Source organism: Mustela lutreola, chromosome 12, assembly GCF_030435805.1.
Source record: "Mustela lutreola isolate mMusLut2 chromosome 12, mMusLut2.pri, whole genome shotgun sequence".
Lineage (NCBI taxonomy): Eukaryota > Metazoa > Chordata > Mammalia > Carnivora > Mustelidae > Mustela > Mustela lutreola.
The window spans coordinates 10392489-10411215 of record NC_081301.1 but is presented as its reverse complement, the minus strand read 5'-3'; the positions used below and the strand labels follow the sequence as shown (position 1 = coordinate 10411215).

Below are 18727 nucleotides of genomic sequence, written 5' to 3'. Positions count from 1 at the left end.
AGGCCTTCCAGGCTAACCCTTAAGGACAGAAGGACAAAATGAAAGCTCCAAGACCACTGAGGGCAGGGGCAGGGTCACAGCCGGGTGAAGATCTGTGGAGACTGTCAGGACTCCTAAACTCACAGGGTTAGCCGGCAGTTTCTCGGCAACCTTCAGCCAGGGCTTTCACCTGAGGCAAGTCACTGGCTCCGATAACCTGAAACAGCAGAGGCCTGTCTTAACCATTCATGAAGCCCCGCTGGGTTTCCCTGTTCTGCTTTTTGGCCCATGATTTCCCAATGCGCATGCGCCCTTTGCCCATCTTCGGTACTGCCTGTGTACTTAAGCGGGTGTTGGCTCTGCTGACTGCGCCCCAGTGCTGTGGATCACTTAAGAAGTGTAGAGTTATCTTCCTCGGTTATCTCAGAAAAACGCGCAGCACTTTCCAGATCGGAAGAAGAGAAAGTCCCCTCCATTTCCCAGGTGGTTTTTGATGACTCAGAGTTTGCTTTAGGGCAGGGTTATTGTGTCTCAGCTCAGCACATACGGAACATGAGCTAAAGAGCAGAAACGGTGTCATGGCCTCTGCCCTCGAGGCTCTCCCCCATCAAGGGCAAGTGAGGCAGATGTCCCCCAAACAGCCATAAAACAATGAGACACGTGTGTACAATGGACAACAAGAACACAAACAAATGAAGAAGCCACGTTTGCACCGCGGGCTGACGCCAGCAGGGAGGACTCAATGCCGAGCAAGCACACCCAGCGCAGAACAACAGCAAGCTGGCAAGAGGGGCTGTGGGGGACGGAGCGAGACGGAGCCCTAGGTTTCTCCAAGTTTAATACTCATACCCCTGAGCCTGCACACAATGGCTGACACATGAATATATTTTTTATTTATATTAATAGTGTGTACTCACATTCATGTGTCTCAGGGAAAAAAATAACCAGTGCATCAAACCCAGGACTTCACAGATATATACTATATTTAGAAACAAAATTTAACTTAAAGAGGTGAACTAAAGTGGTTGTAGGGAAGAGAAAGTGAACTGACAAAAGAAATGAATTACAAATGCCAAGATCTACTATACAGCTAAGATCCATGCATTTTATTACATATAAATGATATCTCAATTTATTAAAAATAGTGAATTAATTTATTTAAAAATTTCTCAAGAAAAATAATAGTACAGGTGTCACCTGGATAAGGCAGAAAACTTAAATGTGATGTCAAATGACAAGCTCAATGCTATCCTAATCCTGTCAATAGAAATTTGTGAACCACATACATAGTGTTAAATTTTCTAGTAGCTACATTTGAAAAAGTAAGAATAGGGGTGCCTGGGTGGCTCAGTCAGTTAAGCATCTGATTCTTGGTTTCAGCTCAGGTTGTGAAATCAAGCCCCACGTCAGGCTCTGTGCCCAGTGCAGACTCTGCAAGGGATTCTCTCTCTCTCCTCCCCCTCCACTCCTCCTCCAAATCGTGTTCACACATGCTCTCTCTCAGGTGAGTAAGTAGAATCTTAAATAAATAGAAGTGAAATTAAATTTTAATAATTTGTTATTTAAGGGCACCTGGGTGGCTCAGTGGGTTAAGCCTCTGCCTTCAGCTCAGGTCATGATCTCAGGGTCCTGGGATCAAGTCCCGCATCAGACTCTCTGCTTAGCGGGGAGCCTGCTTCCTCCTCTCTCTCTGCCTGCCTCTCTGCCTACTTGCAATCTCTCTGTGTGTGTCAAATAAATAAATAAAATTTTTTAAAAATAATAATAGTAATTTATCTGGTATTTAACCCAATACACCTAAAGTAGTACTGCTTCAATATGCAATGAAAACACACATTAATCAAATATATACATACTTTCTAAAGATCTATTTTAGAAAGAAAGAGCATGCATGTGTGCCCATGATGGGGAGGGGCAGAGGGAAAGGGAGAGGGAATCCCAAGCAGACTCCCCGCTGAGCACAGAGCCCAATGCAGGGCTTGATCTCACAACCCTGAGATCATGACCTGGGCTGAAACCAAGAGTCGGACACTTGACTGACTATGCCATCCAGGTGCCCCAAAGAAATATATTTTTTAAATTTTTTGTACTAAGTCTTTAAAATCCAGTGTGCATTTTCTACTTAAAGCACTCTCAAGTCAGACTAGAAAAAACATTTCAAATGCTCAATAGCTACATGTGGTTGCTGGCTACCATAATGGACTATGAAGCTGAAGAAAATGAAAACACAATAAAGGTTTTTAAGGAGATAGGGACTTTCATCCCACAAATACTGCCGTCTAGGACTAGCACTTCCAAAGCACAGGGCTGTGGGAGGAAGGGACAGAGGGAGGGCAGGAGGAAAGAAAGAAAGAAAGAAAAGCGGGGGGTGGACTCTGAGCTACCTCTAATTGATTTGTTCTAACAATAAAGCCAAGAGTTTGTTTAAGAAGTCTGGACTAAAAATTACTGTTTGGCAAAGAATATGTAATTATGATAGCCTGAAACTGTCCCTTTCTTATGCAATTCTCCGTGAATTGTGCAGCAGCTCCTGTCCTGGCAATCCATGTAAGATCTGAGAGGCAGCAACGCTCTCCTAGTTTGTACGTGAGACACGTCCAGAATCCTTTCTCATACTGGAAGGAAATAAGCAGATTTAGCCATCCAACCCTACAGTCTCAAAAGAGGTGAGAAAGAAAAGTCATAGAGGACCTCTTGTCACAGAAAGACAGAAAGCCTTCCTGGAAAGAAGGAAAATAAAGATGGGAAATCTGAAACCAAGATGTCTCCACAAGTTCTACGCAAATGCGGAGCCAGAAATGACACCCTGACGAATTCTCTTTCACAACAAAGAAGTCATTAAAACATCCTCTCAACTTCCCCAGCCAGACTCAGCCTCCCACGGAAAGCACATCATTTAATCTTCCCCCCAAAAAGCAAGGTGGCCAGTAGTTAGCGGTGTGGTCTTCACAATAAATTCTTTTCGTATCTATCAACGGCCCTGTACATTTTTTAAGTATTATCTCCTGACAGTTGTTACATTATTACGTACCGAAGCAGGTACTACCTTCTTTACAATAAAGCGATTGTGTTCACTGTCAGCCCGCGTCAAGTTTCAACAACTTCCGTGACCAAAACCAGTCACGTGAAATTGTAAAATTAACTAATCAATCTGAAATGGGAATTTGGCCAGGCGATTTCAAGGTCTCACAGCTGATACAGAACATCAAGTGGTTTGAGCGGCATATAAAATTGATCTAAGGACCACATTCTCCAGACTGACGATACCACAAATCTTATTGAAGGGAAGATCACATGTCCCTTTACTTCCTCGAATCACAGCAATATTAAATTCATGGCCTTTGAATCACTTCAAATCCAAACTCTGAATAATGTAAAATTACTTTAGCAGAGCGTTAAGTCACTTTTAATATACCTCATGCTTTCAACTTTTTCTGCAATTCTCATTTGTCTCTAACATATAGAGGTTCCAATCAATTGGAAATAGATAAAGCTCTCAAGAAAATTTGAAAAGATTAATGTGGTTTAAAGGAGGGCTTGACATTACTGAGGTGGTTTTCTTTTTCTTTCTTTCTTTTTTTTTTTTTTCCTGAGGTGATTTTCTAAACAAAAATCATCAGAGTCTTTCTCCCCATACCTTCGTTAGTTCTAATGGATACGTGAAGACTCACGAACTTCTCTCCTTTAGACTGGAGACTGGGAGACTTTTTTTTTTTCTTTTGATTTTTCTTTTTTAGGTGACCTAGTACATCTTATTTTTCCTCTGTACTTAAGAACCCCAAACAGAAAATAATGCTGAGATAAGAATAAATTTTCACACAGAGAAATGAGAACAGAATCCTAATCTCATTTACAGTTGATACTTGGACCTGTTTACTATTCTTAATTGGAGCAAGACACTATTATTTTTACTACAAAACACCCAGCTAAATCCTACCTTTGGTCATAGGTTTTAATTCTGGTAGATGTCCAAGAAAGGAGAGCAATCCAGCCATCAGTGACCAAGTCACTTACGTGTGCTAACCTCACGCACCAAAGGCAGAGAAGCTTCTGGCAGGAAACCCCCGTCCTGGATGGGCAGCATCCACAACCCTACATCCTCTGGCTCTCAGGGCACTTGGCCCAAACCTAAAGGGCAGAGAGACCTTCAGAGTTCCAATGACAGCTGGTGCTCTAAAGACAACGAGCTGGTGGAACAAAATATTTAAATATGCAATCTCCTCCAAAGATGATTAGGCATAAAGCACTGTCAGAAAGTAATTCCCAGAGACATCCTCTGGTATCTGAACAAAACAATACTGCAAAGGCAGAAACAGCAGATGCCTACATATTAAAGAATAGGGTAAACCACTCATAAACAGCCTACTAATTGTTGAAAACAAGTTGCTATGCACCATCACAAAATTAACAGCGATCAAAAAACCAAGAGCAGACAATGAAGGCTGACTTCACAGGACCTCTGTGCCCACGAGCTGGCTGAGCAGCAGAGATAAGCACGGCGGAGGAATAACGTGGTACCATCAAGTACCCAAGCACACTGAACACCCCTTCAAAAGTGACAACGGAAGACTGGTGGGTTTGTTCCTGGAGATCTAGGGGGTGGGGAGGCTGCCCAATGGGGAGGGGACACCCATCACTAAAGCAGACAGGTGGGATGCCATTCAGAAGGTACCACCTCCCCCACCACCAAAGAAGACAGAACAAAGGATCTCTTACAAACAGACTCGCGCCACTAGATCCGTCACCCTCTGAGAACACTCCACTACACATACGAGTCCTGTCCCCCTCTTCTTCCAGATGCAGAACAATCTATAGGAGCTTTTTAAGCTGCTTCCATTTTCAGACCAGGTCTGTGTGTCACGCAAAGACCTAGTTTCTCTATTCTCAGTGAGAAAACAAAAAAAAACCCTCATCATTTCAAGATACCGAGACACAGAGAGCCAAGTGCACAACACAACGTCCACGCTGCAGCAGCATGTGCAGCCAAGAAGATCCCAGACAGCCCAGAGGCCAAAGCGAGAGGCTGACCAGTGCTGGCTCCCCAAGCCTAAGGGAGGGCACAGCAGGGCCACTCTGAAACGAAGCTCTCCCAACCAACCAGTCTTCTCGGCAAACAAGGTGACCTGTGCCAAAGAGCATTCCAGCTAACAACAGTGCTGTACAAGCTCTGGAGAAACCGGCCGTCAACTTGCCAATGTCCGACACACAGCTGGAAAAACCTGTGACAGAGAAGAAAACTGCAGGGACTTACGTACCTCCATATCTGGCCTAAACTTATCTTCAAACACAGCCATTGCTGCCAAGGAGCCAGAACCTGAAAGAAAAAGATGGACCTTTAGTGTTATCCACCCACTCCGGCTTCTCCCTCCAAGTTTACTTCGGGGCAGCAAAAATGGTGCACCAAACCCAGTGTCCCGCCTGAGCACAGTGTCAGTATTGATCCTCTAGGGCCACATCCACCAGGTAAACAACGCTCCTCCAAAACCTGAGGTCATACTTACCACCGTCTCGGGCAAACCTGCAACTGGCCCTACTCTCACCACTGACAGGAGTAATTGTAAATTAGTCACAATAAAATGCTAAAGCAGGAAAATGTGCTTATGGAGAATTGGTATTTTTTTAAAAAGTGGATGCCACATTAACTTCATACATGCTATGCTGTGAGTCTTGTGCTTCACAACTGTGCCTTGGCAGGCTGCTGGGTATAGTGCTAAGTACCAAGCCCGTTAGAAAGAATAGATTGTTTTAATGAGCTGGCCCTGGTAGAGTCACCTTGACACTCGGGGAAGACACTACGGCACCAGCAATGGTAATAAGGACGGCGAGCCGCAGCCACCAGGTTATTCCAGCTTCCACTGTAAAACACTTTATTATGTGGCATTTATTTGGAGCTATTATTTTTAGTTCGTAGTTTGAAGAGTAACAGCTGAGTAGACAAAATGACAGACAAAGAAACAAAAATTTATTATCACAATAGCAAATGGCTGAAAGGTTATGCTGCATAGATATTAACAGAAGGCAGATATCCCCTACAAAAGTAGGATATAAAGGCGTTACAAATAAGTGTGGGCTCCCTTTGAATGGATGTAAAAGGCAGCTCAGCACTATTTGAAAATTTAAACTTGCTTTGTTCAGAAACCAGAGAATCTTTAGAAAACCATCATCTTGTCTTTACAAGGTCCTGCAATATTTCAGGATACTCTACTTTTGGAGAGAGGATAGAGTTGCCCACAATTTTTTACTCCAATTAGAAGATTTTTTTGGCATTTATTACTTTTTAACTTGTTTTGCATAACACTATCTATTTAGCTGGGTCACAGAGAAAACCATATTTTCTATTTAAAATGATTTGTGTACACCGCTTGACCACCTCAATGGTTTTAGCAAAGGAAAAAGGCAGCGATTAAACAGTTTCAAATGAGGTGTCCTGCTGATTTTATCAAGTCTGCTGAATGTATAATGAAAAAGGAGAAGCTGACAGCCACGCTGCATTGAGAAAATACAGACTACCTTCTCTGAACCATTTAAGGAGGTCCAATTATAGATCAAATTTAAAGGGTAGAAACAGCAGATTTACAGACACAAATCAATGAACATGGTAATCCCGACGAATATGACAGATACTCCTGTTATGGAATATTGCTGTGGTTGAGGATCATTACCTTCACAGCACTGGATACATCACATCTAAAGCAGTAGGAAGCGTCAAGTGTAGACCGGTATTACAAGCAATGACTATTCATTTAGGCTTGGGAGCAAAAGGCAGCCCCATTTTCCCCTCTTACCATTTTTTCTCCTTTAAAGAAAAAGGGGGGGAATCTGAAGAGATATTAAAAGCCCTTCAGAAAGAAGCTAGAAATTAAGCAGCTATAAAACCAGGGTGCACCCAAATAAAACCAGCACATAAGCAAGAGCAAATTCACCAAAGCCAAACCTTTGAATTTCGTTAATAAATGTGTCCTTGAAAATCTGAAAACAGAGTCAAAGTCCACCAATATTTTGTGAGTCACACATTTACTCTGAGATTCGGGGATCAAGAGGAAAAAGTAACCCCAGTGGCTGTTCTAAGACACAGGTGAGAACTCATCTTGGACTTAGTAAAAAAACAAGCTGGTTCTGTGAGGAAAACAAAGGACAGCTGTCATGAAGAAACAAGAAAACTGCAAATAAGGAAAGCTCAGGAAAAAACACTTCTAGATACAAATGCTCCCGCAGAGTGCCCAACAGCAGGCTTGCCTTATCCAGTCTCGGTCCCAGAATCTCCCTCTGAAAAGCCAAAGGTAAAAGTACCAGAAGCCTGAAATAAACATTTAAAAAAAGACAGGGGAGGGTGGGTAACCTAAGAGCAAACAACTTTATGGAAAACTGTAATCAATTATTTTAAAAGAAAAAACCAAGCTTAGCATAAAAGACATTCTTCCTTAGAAATTCGGAGCCCTGTTCTTTTCTCTGGGGCCATTCTTTCTTTGGCAGTTCACCATAAATAAGTTAATTTTACTCTTATTTTTCCTGGGCACATATATTTCCTTCTGCTTAGCTTCATCCAGTATTTTAAGGAATGAAAAATACTTTCTTCCCAATATAATAATTCTTCCTTTATCAAAAAAAAAAAACAACCTTTATTTTTCCCTGCTTAGAACAATGCTACAGACAAAATTTCTTTAAGTGGAAATTATATACTAAATCTAAACTCTTGGAACAAAAAGTGTCTGTCCAGTGTGGGGATGCTTCTCACACTGAGACAGATTCTTTTTTTTTTTTAAGAGCTGGAAGGTGCCATCCAGGTAAATGAAGAGAGGACACAGGGGTCTTTATTACATTGTACTTCTGCTTCCCCTTTCCCACCACCCCTCAATACACACACTCCAACCTATCCAGCACGTGCACGATGTTGAGAAGCTTTCTGGAAAGCGGAAGCTTGCTAAACTGCCTGATTCTGCTGTTCCTGAGATCAAAGATAAGCATCCTCCAAATAAACTTGAAAAGAAAGGGAAATTCAACATTAAAAACAATTTCTAAGTCACTTGCAAATTAGCTCCTGCTCCCAGCTTGTTAGGAAAGGAGGACTCTGGCGCCCCCTTCTCAGAAAAATGTGGAAGTGCTAGGAGATGGAGTAGCCTGACTTGTCAACAGGTTTCCAGGAAACCCTGAACGTGTGTCTATTAGAACACTGAAGTCAGAATTTCAAATAGGACTGCAACTGCCCGAAGAGGTAAAAGAACAAGACGCAAATCCTCACATAATTTCAAGGCAAGGCAACTGCGGGAAGGGACGAGGAACTGGCCACTAAAAAGAAAAAAGGAAGGTGAACTCGACGAGACCAGTATTCTTCAGTCATTTCACTCAGGCTTCCTAGGTGTTTTTAAAACCGTCTGCAGTAAACCACCCGGCTAATGCCACACTAGTACAGCAGCCATGACACCTGCAAAATGTTTAGATATTCTATCCCCCTTTTTTCTAAAGATTGTATTTATTTGAGAGAGAAAGAGCATAAGAGAAGGTAGGATCAGAGGGAGAAGCAGACTCCCTGCTGAGCGGGAGGCCCATGATTCTGGGACTCCAGGATCATGACCCGAGCCAAAGGGAGTCGCTTACCGACGGAGCGCCCCCCCACGCCACGCACCCTTATAGCCCACTTTTAAGCCACAGTAATGCCCTGAGACATTCCATGACTTTGGCATTGACTTAAACCAACCTGGCACTTTCGAACCCAAAACCAAGGCAAAAATCATGAAGGAACATTTACCCTGATTCTCTATTCCAAAAATAAAGTCACCTCAGACAGTTGGTCAGAACTCTCTGGTTTTCCATTAAGGAAGAAATGAACAGAAAAGCAGGAGACAGCGTACACTGGCCTCTGCTCCAGACGGCATATGCTTTCCACAAACGCAGGATGGGCTCTGGGAATAAGGGGTGTGAGGCCTGCCCTCAAAAAGCCCAGCTAATGGTAGGGAGGAGAAGGCAGCCAAGGAGGAAGAAAGCAGAGCACTTCGTGGAGCACCCACTCCCTGCCACACATCACATCAGGCCATTTAACCGTCCCACTGCATGATAAAGCTTCTCGTCTAGCGTTACAGGATTCAGAAGCGCAGGGCAAGGAGGCCTGTCTCAGGTGTGACTGAAGACACTCACTCTCTCATGCCACGACACTTCAGGGGAGACATGCATGACCTCCCAGGACCCGGGCTCTGTCTCCCTTGACCCCCCTCCTCACACTTGAAACCCCACCAACGTAAACTTGAGAATAATTTCCTAAATTATACCATTTCAAGCCAACCCCCCCCCTTGGCCCAGGCTATGCCCTCTGCCCCCCCGACAGTCCACAGAACTCCTAGGCGCCCTGCAAACCCCGGCAGAGAGAGTACGTCTTCCCACGAGCCTTCCCTGACCAAGCCCCCGGAGAGGTTAGCTCTCTCCTCTCTGCAACACGCCCACCCTTTCGTATCTGGGTCTCAGGCACACAGTGAGCACTAAACAGAAGCTGCTGAATTAAGCTGGGCTGATTTCAGGACAACTGTCCAAATGAAGGAGCTGGGGAAAACTCTGAGCTGGCCCTGAAGGCGTGATGATAGCAGTAAATGCCTTGATAAAGTGGGCAAGAACATTTATTGCCTAATTTGCCATACTGGGATGAATATAAGACAAACTCAAGCGGGCAGCAAGTTCAATGTTCAAAAGGGGGGGAAAAAAGGCTTTATACCCACAAAACCATGTCATATTGTATGTCCTAGTCTGGTCCAAACCTCTGTGATCCCACAGGAGTAAAATGCCCTCCGAGGGCTCCTGCATTTTACTACCACAACCTCGTCGCATCAGTAGTTTTCATGTAGCTGCTCCTTAGCAACCTCCACCAAGTCTGCCCTTTTTCAGCCCACCCACAGTTGCTGAGTAGCCAGTGTTGCTTCCAGAACAAAGCTCTTTAAAACAGAAAAACGAGGAGCAATCAGTGACCAGCATTTAGAACGAAGACGGTACAGGACACAGTGGCGGCTACCCAGCTATCCACCGGCTCACCTCCCGCACCCGCGGTCCTTCCCTAGCTCACCGCCTACCCACAGCCGCTCCAGACCCCCGAGCCCCGCACCAGCCGGACTGTGCACAGAGACCGAGATGAGGGAAGGACATGCAACTCAGCCCTCTTCCACCCGAGGGCCAGGAACCACCCCGCACGCCCCAACCCACTGCAGCCATCAGCCAGGCACCACCTCAGCCTGGCTGCTCCTGTTCGGGGGCCATTCAAAGAATTCCTCCCACAGCAGATGCCCTGCAGGGTCCCAGAAAGGTCTGCACCCCATCTTTGTCAGGGACTGAGTCACTTCAAGATGACAGTGTGGGTCACCCATGCTGCTGACCTCCAGGAGAAGGGGGTCCGAGGCAAAATTGCCACAAGGGGCCACAGCTCCAACCACTCTTGTAAAATGAAGTATCTGTTCTTATTAGTAGCAGGCCATGGGCTTAGGGTGGGGTAGGGAGAGACCAACTCCTGTAAACCATGTAAAATCTATGCCCCGAAACTCAGAAAGAGATGGACAGCATGCAGGACATTAGTAACTAAAAAGAGTCACAGATATGCCAATCTGGCAACAGAAAAAAGGATACAGCAGTTGACAAAAAGGAAAAAAGGCACCGGCCTGTACACACTTAAAAATGCTGTTCAAGGGCACTAGTAATCAGAGAAATATGAATTTAAATTAAATACCTTTGTTTTTTCTTTTTACGTTAACAAAGATTAAGGAGAATCCTACCCAGGGCTGTAGTGCAGTGAAAAGGAACATCTAACACACTTGTAGAAGCAAAAATGAAGAGAACTTTCCAAACGGGCAGTTTAGAAACATCCATCAGAAAGCATAAAGGTATATATCCCCCCCAGCAATTCCACTGCTAGAGAGTCATTTTAAAGAAATAAATGGGTGAATATGCAAATTATGTATATAAAAAGATCACTGTTTAGATTAACAAAAAAAGAAGAAAAAAGCTAGAGGTAAATGCAAAGATCCAACAATCAGATGACAGGGCAAAAAATTATTATATATACGGTCATTAAACATGACAATACTTTTTTGGCAATGAGAAGATGTCCATGTTAAAATATTCAATAGGGCAAAAACATGTTCAAAAGCAGTATTAACACCTAAGCTTAGAGGATACAGATTCCACAAATCTGGAAAAACCGTAAGTCAAAACAGTACACTTCCATCTGGGTGGTACTATTTGGTTTACTCATACTTTATTTTTCTTCAAAAGACCATGCATTACCTGCAGTATTTTAAAGAATAAATTTGCAGAAAATAAGAATTTGCCACGGTACAGGGATGAAAAATTAAAAAGAAAAAGAAAAAGACTCAAGACCTCACCAGCCGTCACGGTCGTACTGCTAACGACCGCAGCACGCAGCTCGCTCCTGAAATTCATATACAGGGGCCTGAAGGTCAACCCAGGCACGAGTCAACAGTTCCAAGGAACGACCGCAATCACTCATCACAAACAAATATACACACCATGTCTTTCTACCACTGTCCTTAGGAGGGCTTCCTTCGGATGGTCTGAAACATAAAAAGCCTCTTAATAATGAAGTCCTGTGAGCAGATCAGCCCCAAGCCAGATCCCACTTCTCCAGAAGTCTATGCTGTGGCACACGAACTATTAAAGAGACCACAATGAACACAGCACACAGAGCATTTAAGAAATGTCAAAGCCGAGTTCCATGGGCTCTGACTGCTCTTCAGACAGGGCAGGTCCGAGAAGTCCCACCTTACAAAATGGGAGACAGTCTCCGAGGTAAGGAACTTGCCCCATCACATAACCAATGATTAGCAAATCTGAGACTGTGAACCCATATCATCTTGCATTTAAAAAGCATCTGATGGGGCACCTGGATGGCTCAGTGGGTTAAAAGCCTCTGCCTTCAGCTCAGGTCATGATCCCAGGGTCCTGGGATCAAACCCCACATCGGGCTCTCTGCTCAGCAGGGAGCTTTGCTTTCCTCTCTCTCTCTGCCTGCCTCTCTGCCTACTTGAGATCTCTGTCTGTCAAATAAATAAATAAAATCTTTAAAAAAAAAAAATAAAAATAAAAAGCATCTGATGCTCCTTCCATTCCACTGTGTTGCCTCCTAAGTAGCAAAGTCAAATGCTTAAAATCAAGATTACCAAGTGAACATGGAAACAGCTTTATTTTCTTAGCTCCCTACCACAAAAAAAAAGCATGCTTTCTAAATTGCTTTTTCTTCAGATTTCAAGAGAATGATTAGCACGCATCTGGGTATGGTTAATTTGTGTTGTTTTGCTCAGAAATTCAAATGAGATTGGGATTTTAGCTAAATGTTCTAAATGATTTAACAGATGTCATTCACTGCTTAGCAATACCACTCAACTGTCTGTTCTGAGTATTTATCTTAAAATAGTCCCATTCAGAAAATATTTTTAAATAAAAAAGAACACTGAAATTAGTCTCCATTTTCTAAAACCCCTGAAGGTACTTCTGATCTTAGCTTATCGGCACTGGTAGTTCAGTTTGAACTTAACTTTTTCGGAGAGAACAACCCAATTCAGGACAAAATCTGAAATGTATCAAGAAAATTTTACCATCTAAGATACCACTTTGATCTGTTCCATATCCTCAAGAACACCTGCATTAATGTGGCTTGAGGACAGAAGGGTTAAAAAAAAAGAAAGAGAGAGAAAACATGAGTCACGTATTTTTATAGTGTTCACTCAAGTACTAAATCAAAACTTAGCAATTCTAGAATCTATGTTTTTAGACATATACTGAAGAAACGATAAAAGACTAAAATAATTTTCTAAAGCCCACTGCTCTAAGTCAAATTTCTAGAAGGAACTGAAAGCCAGCAGGTAGAAATTTGCTTTTTCTAATAAGGTCCATGCTTACAAACTCCCAAACTGGAAAAGGGGAAAGCATTTATCGGGAGCCTTTCAGGTCCCAGGCCCTAAACTCAAGTGAGGTAGAAATTTCCTCCTTCTACAGACCAGGTAAGGCAGGCTCAGCTGGTGAAGGCCGTACAGTCAGTAGGGAGGGAAGCCAAGATCCAAACCTAGGTCTCGTGGCTCCAGGCTTTAGAAGGGCAACTTCCCACTCATTCCTTCCAACCAACCATCCCAGGAGTCCAGCAGGGAGCAGGCTCCGGGCACGCACTGCTGTGCAGGAGGCAGCACAGTCCGGGGTCACTCTCCAGCCCAGCACTGAGGTGCTCGGATCCCTGCAAGCTGCTCCAGGAGGCACCGCCACCTCAAGAAGAGGGAGACGGCCTCCCAGAAGCCTCGCTCCAGCAACCCGCCCCACCAGCCCTAGCTTCTCCCCCCATGAGAGGGGGAGAGGACAGAACGTGCCTTCCTCACTGGGGGGGCTGGGCAACCTGCAGGACGTGACGCACGGAAAGCAGAATGTCGGGCACAGAGTAAAAGCTCAATAAAGGCTAGCTACTGTAATTACACTAAGACAAAGTCCCCGTCCTCCAGGAGCTGTTTTATATCATCATTCTCAACAAGTTCCAGGCCTGGCGGTTTTAATGGACACAGAGGTCTTCAAAATTTCTTTTCTCAAAGTCACGAAGTTCTGACGGGCAGCAGGAAATGGATTTCTATTGCTTTTCCCTAAATCAATTTAACCAGATCTTTTCAGGAAAAAAGCTGCTCCTTCTGCTAAGGAGCGGGCCGTCAGAGGTACCCGAGGACCTGTTTGCCACTGTGGCCTGCCAAGGTGTAGGATGTAGGCAGCGGTAGGAGAGTACCACGCAGAACACTCTAATCCATCAGTGTCAGCTCTCTCTGACAGAGTGCTTACTCACACTTGCTCATTGTTAGTCAAGTGGCCACCCGACCCGGGTAAAATTTGGTGCTTTCTAGAGACCCATGGATCGGGATCATTTTTCACTCTGTTCCTGTCTAAGAGGACGAATCTCCTGGTATTGGTGCCTGCTCTGGAGACCAACACTGCCAATGTGTGAAGAGCTGATTTATGGGTATAAAGCAAAGCTGCTGCCAGGGGACCACATTCAGCCACTAGAGAGCAGTGGAGCACCTCTCCTCACTCCGGGAAGACTCAGACACCGACTTGAAATGGTTTAATTGTATGCACACATTTTATTATAAGTCCTGGCCAAAAGCTTCAAGGAGAGGCAGGCCAAGCAATCAGACAATCTTGCATGGGTTGCTGAAATCCAGATTTGTCCTTTGTCAGCATAAACAGTTTAATTTGATGTTTTCACTCCTGAGTAAGCACTGAGTATTACATTTAAACCCCTCGTGAGGGGGAAGAATGCTTCCTTTTCATCAGCAAATGTACCTCAATGTCAAAGAGTCTACATTTTATTCCCAATGAATAAAAATAAATTATTCCATTTAATATGCTTAGAAATACATTTTGAAAGCACCCAATAACATTTTTCACTCAAAAACTAATTTTAAAAAATGCAGTTCCTTTTCTAAATTAAGTCAAAAGGAGTTAAATTTTACTCAAATCAAATAATCTAAGAGCACCTGAAGGAAACAGGGATTTTTTTTTTAAGGTTTTATTTATTTATTTGAGAGACAGAGAGAGCACAAGAGGAGGGAGGGGCACCCAGAGAAGGAGAAGCAGACTCCCCACAGGCTCAATCCCACAGCCCTGAGGATCATGATCTGAGCCGAAGTCAGACACCTAACCTCAAATGCCTACTCCACTGAGCCACCCAGGCACCCCAGAGTTTTTCTTATAATTGCAACTGCAATGTCTCATCAACATGACAGGTTATAAAACACTTATTCTTAAGCAAAGACTAACAAAACAGGGAATCCAGGCCTAAAAAGTGGAAGTTTTGTTTTATTAACATATTTTTAAGAAACTCTACAAGGTATGAGGACAGACAACTGTTCTCCTTCCAACAAAGGAGTTACCCAACCCAATGCTTAGGGGATAAGACAGAGGATGAGGATTACCTTAAAATAGGCCTCTCCTGGGGCGCCTGGGTGGCTCAGTGGGTTAAGGCCTCTGCCTTCGGCTCAGGTCATGATCTCAGAGTCCTGGGATGTGGTCCTGCATCGGGCTGTCTGCTCAGCGGGGAGCCTGCTTCCTCCTCTCTCTGTCTCTCTCTGCCTGCCTCTCTGCCTACTTGTGATCTCTATCTTTCAAATAAATAAATAAAAATCTTAAAAAAAAAAAAAAAGGCCTCTCCTTCCTCAGTCTCCCATATCACTAGGCTCTCACACTCAGCACTGTGAGCACAGGGCACACAGTGCTCCCTCCTGCTGCAGGAGCTCAAGGCAGTTGGAAATGACAGGTCTTTCAAAGGCATCCTTTGCTCTGGTTCACATTTCAAAGTAACTTCCCAAACTGCAGTTTATTCCACTTTGCGGACCTTTCTCAGGTTTTCATGCCCCCTCAGAACTCTCAAGGACAAAGAACCACAGAGTTTAATAATTTATAAAACATACCCAGATAAGATAAGATAAATCAGTAAAGATTTATCTTGTCCGTAGACCCGTGTGCAAACGATAAGAAATCCTACGTACTGAACAAAACGTGCAAAGCACAGGTACATCGATGTTCTCATTGAATCCATCTATGGACCAGCTGGTATTATCTTCATTTTACAGGCTGAAAAAAAACTAAGTTCAGACAAGAGAAGGAACCTACCCAGAGTCACAAAGCTAGTCATGGCCGTTATGGCTGACAGCAAATCCCCCACTCTATGAACTCCACAGTGAGAAGTCTTCTGATGCATAAAATGACTTTCCACGTAGTCTGTCTTATAAGCAAGTCAAAATTGAGCACTAGGTTCTTAGAGTACAAAGGCACCTTTCTGTAGCACGGCCAATTCTGGCCCAATTCTAGAACAAGAGCAAGTAAAGATGAATTAGTTAGCCTCCCTCTCCCTGCAGCGGGGTCTAAAGCAAAGAACTTAGAACCGCAAGGAGTGCATTTAACTGTTCTAAAAGGTATGTCTGGCAAGGGCTTTTACCTGGTTGTAGGCTAAGGACTGAACTCAAGTCAGAAAAGATATCATGGTAAATCTCAGAGCAGAAAAAAACAGGAATCTACACTAATTCAATTTTACCCACAAGAGGCATTAAATGTTTTTTTTTACATGGAATCAAAAACAAAGTCACTCTAATCAAAACAGATTAAGAACTGGTGAGGGGTGGCTAAATTACATACCCTGCAACACCATGAGGAATTTTAGAAGTAAATATTTTCTCATTTTCTAACATAATGGCACCATCTATTGGCTTATACCACCTTCACAGCAGCCAGGAAGCAAGACGCATAATCCAACTTTTGTGGATTTTTGGTTTCCAGTTGTTTCATTTCCTGGCATTCCACAGCAGAGTAAATGTTAAAACATAATACCCATGTAAAGCCTCTGCCTTCTGCGCAGGTCATGATCTCAGGGTCCTGGGATCGAGCCCCGCATCCAGCTCTTGCTCAACAGGGAGCCTGCTTCCCTCTCTCTCTCAGCCTACCTCTCTGCCTACTTGTGATCTCTCTTGTCAAATAAATAAATAAATAAAATCTTTAAAAAAAAAAAAAAACAACACAACATAATACCCATGTGTTGCACATTTTAAATCTTCTGAAATGTATCATACTTAATCAAAGCAGGAAAAACTCCAACAGAAGTCTTAGTGTACAAAACTGCACACAGGGCATGTATTAGCACTAAATGATCAAAATATCATGCACTAAACATCTTTACTGTGCTACAAAACAAAGAATTTTTTAATGTATGGTTTCCCATGGGAGAGCTCCTCTAGGCCCCATTCTACAGATGAAATCAGTGCTCAAGGTCAAAAGCTAATAAATGTGGGACTTAGATCTGAACCCAGTTGGACTCCAAAGACCAGCTCTTTTTACTAAACCACACTACCTGGAAAAATAATGTCAAGATCAACTAACACACAGAACAGTACATGTACTTTTTACAGTATGTTTACATACAACATGACACTCCAGTACCCCCAATAACCCTGGGACCTTCCCAAGTTAAAAAAAAAAAAAAAGAAAGAAAGAAAAAAAAATCAGTTTCTTTTTCAAAATGTGGGATTTGAGGTTCAGAAGGGTTAGGTGACCAGCCCTGGTCAAGGAGAACCAAGACTGAGCCAAGGCTCCCATCTTCTTCCAGCATTCTAGGTTATGCCTCTGGACTCCAGGTTACAGAAACCCCACTCTGCATAGTCACTAGCTGTCTGGACAAAGGCCCCACCGGAATAGCGTACCCTCCATTGCACAGCCCCTGTCCCCCAGAAAACAGGCTCTGAGCATCACTGTCATACTGATGGAGACCCCCAGGCTCGTGGAACTCCCGCACACAGTCACGTGGCCCACATTATAAGGAAAAAGGATTTCCAGCAATGCTAGAGCCATGAAGTCCACATGCCCTCTGAGGCGGCTTTTACGTAGGCCTATGAACCACATACAGTGATGAGTTCATAGCTGATTTCAGAGTTGAAAATAAACGTGAAAGAAACATTTGCCATCTTGTAGTGCACTAATTCAATCCAGGGCAGGAAAATTCTCAAAATCAAGTCATGTGGAAATATCAAAATGTCTGCACAAAGGTTGCACTTTAGTGTAAAAATATGGAGAAAATGGCAGGTCTGAATTCCCTACCGATGTTCCAACTTAATTCCAAGATTCTTTTTTTACCCACAAGGTGAGACATCCAGTATATTTACTACTCTGTCCCAAATCTTTTTAATTGCTAGGAGGCTCTATAAACTAGGGCTTAAGAGGTATATTCCAGTAATTAGGAAAATGTACAACCAGTTTATTTGGAGATCAAATTTTACCTGGATGGCCTTGGCAGTGACCCCAAGTCTTCCCTAATGATGCATAACAATGTTTATTCCTTAAGTTGGTATTCCTAAATTGTCCAAGGGCCTCATTTCCAGGAATGTCATGCTTGAAATTTTATTCATATTAATTCTTATGTGAATAAGTGGGCAAAAATAAAAATTTTATATACCTTGCCAATGCTGCTACAAGGAACACTGCCAAACTAATAGCAAAAGATGGTCCCCAAGCTTCTCCTGACACTACTTTAGTTTGCCTAATAAAGAAAAGCTGGCAAGTTAAAAGAATAAGCTAATTAATCTGAGAATTAAAAGAGCCCACATTTTGTCTATAAAACATACAACCAAAGCCCTTTTCCCTTTCTTAATAAAGAAAAATCAAAGAATCCTGCCTGGCTTTCAACAATCACACTGATCAATCACCTGCAGTCTCTTGCAAATTAATCTCTTAAAAAAGAAATGATTAAATAAAATCTAAGGGGCTCTTTCTTCTTTTTTAAGAATGGACCAAATCATATTTGGTCTGGACCACATGCCACACACCAGCAATCACACCAGTAACACAGCGAGGAAAGGAAGTCACAGAAGCCGCAGCTCCCACACTGGCTCACGCGTACCCTGGCTATAGGACCTCCACACACTTCTCTGAGCCTCAATTTCCACATCTGTGAGACAGGGATGCTAGTGCCCACCTCGCAATGTTGCAAAGATTAAATCAGTAAAGCATCTCACGAGAGCTGCTGGCACTGCAGCTAGAAAGCTGCTGGATGAACGCTGCCGTCATTATGGTCAACGCCATGTCCACAAAAAAGGATTTAGGACAGAAGTGTCCAAGGGCCACCCCACAAGGAATCTGATACATTCTTCTCCCAAGTAAATCCTGAGGCAGGCAAGCCCTCAGAGAGGAGGCTCCTGGACCCTGTGTTCAGCGAGCTGTGCCAGCGTGTTAAAGATGCACAAGA

The 18727-nt window shown here is 43.4% G+C and overlaps 1 protein-coding gene across 1 annotated transcript in view; it reads right to left on the bottom strand.

Annotated features, from left to right (window-relative positions):
• PSMB7 (proteasome 20S subunit beta 7) overlaps nucleotides 1-18727 on the bottom strand; it is a 64500-nt gene that overhangs the window by 24247 nt on the left and 21526 nt on the right. Inside the window, exon 6 of the mRNA XM_059143013.1 lies at nucleotides 5235-5293. Within this exon, the coding sequence (XP_058998996.1) occupies nucleotides 5235-5293 (59 nt within the window). The remainder of the gene's footprint in view (nucleotides 1-5234; nucleotides 5294-18727) is intronic.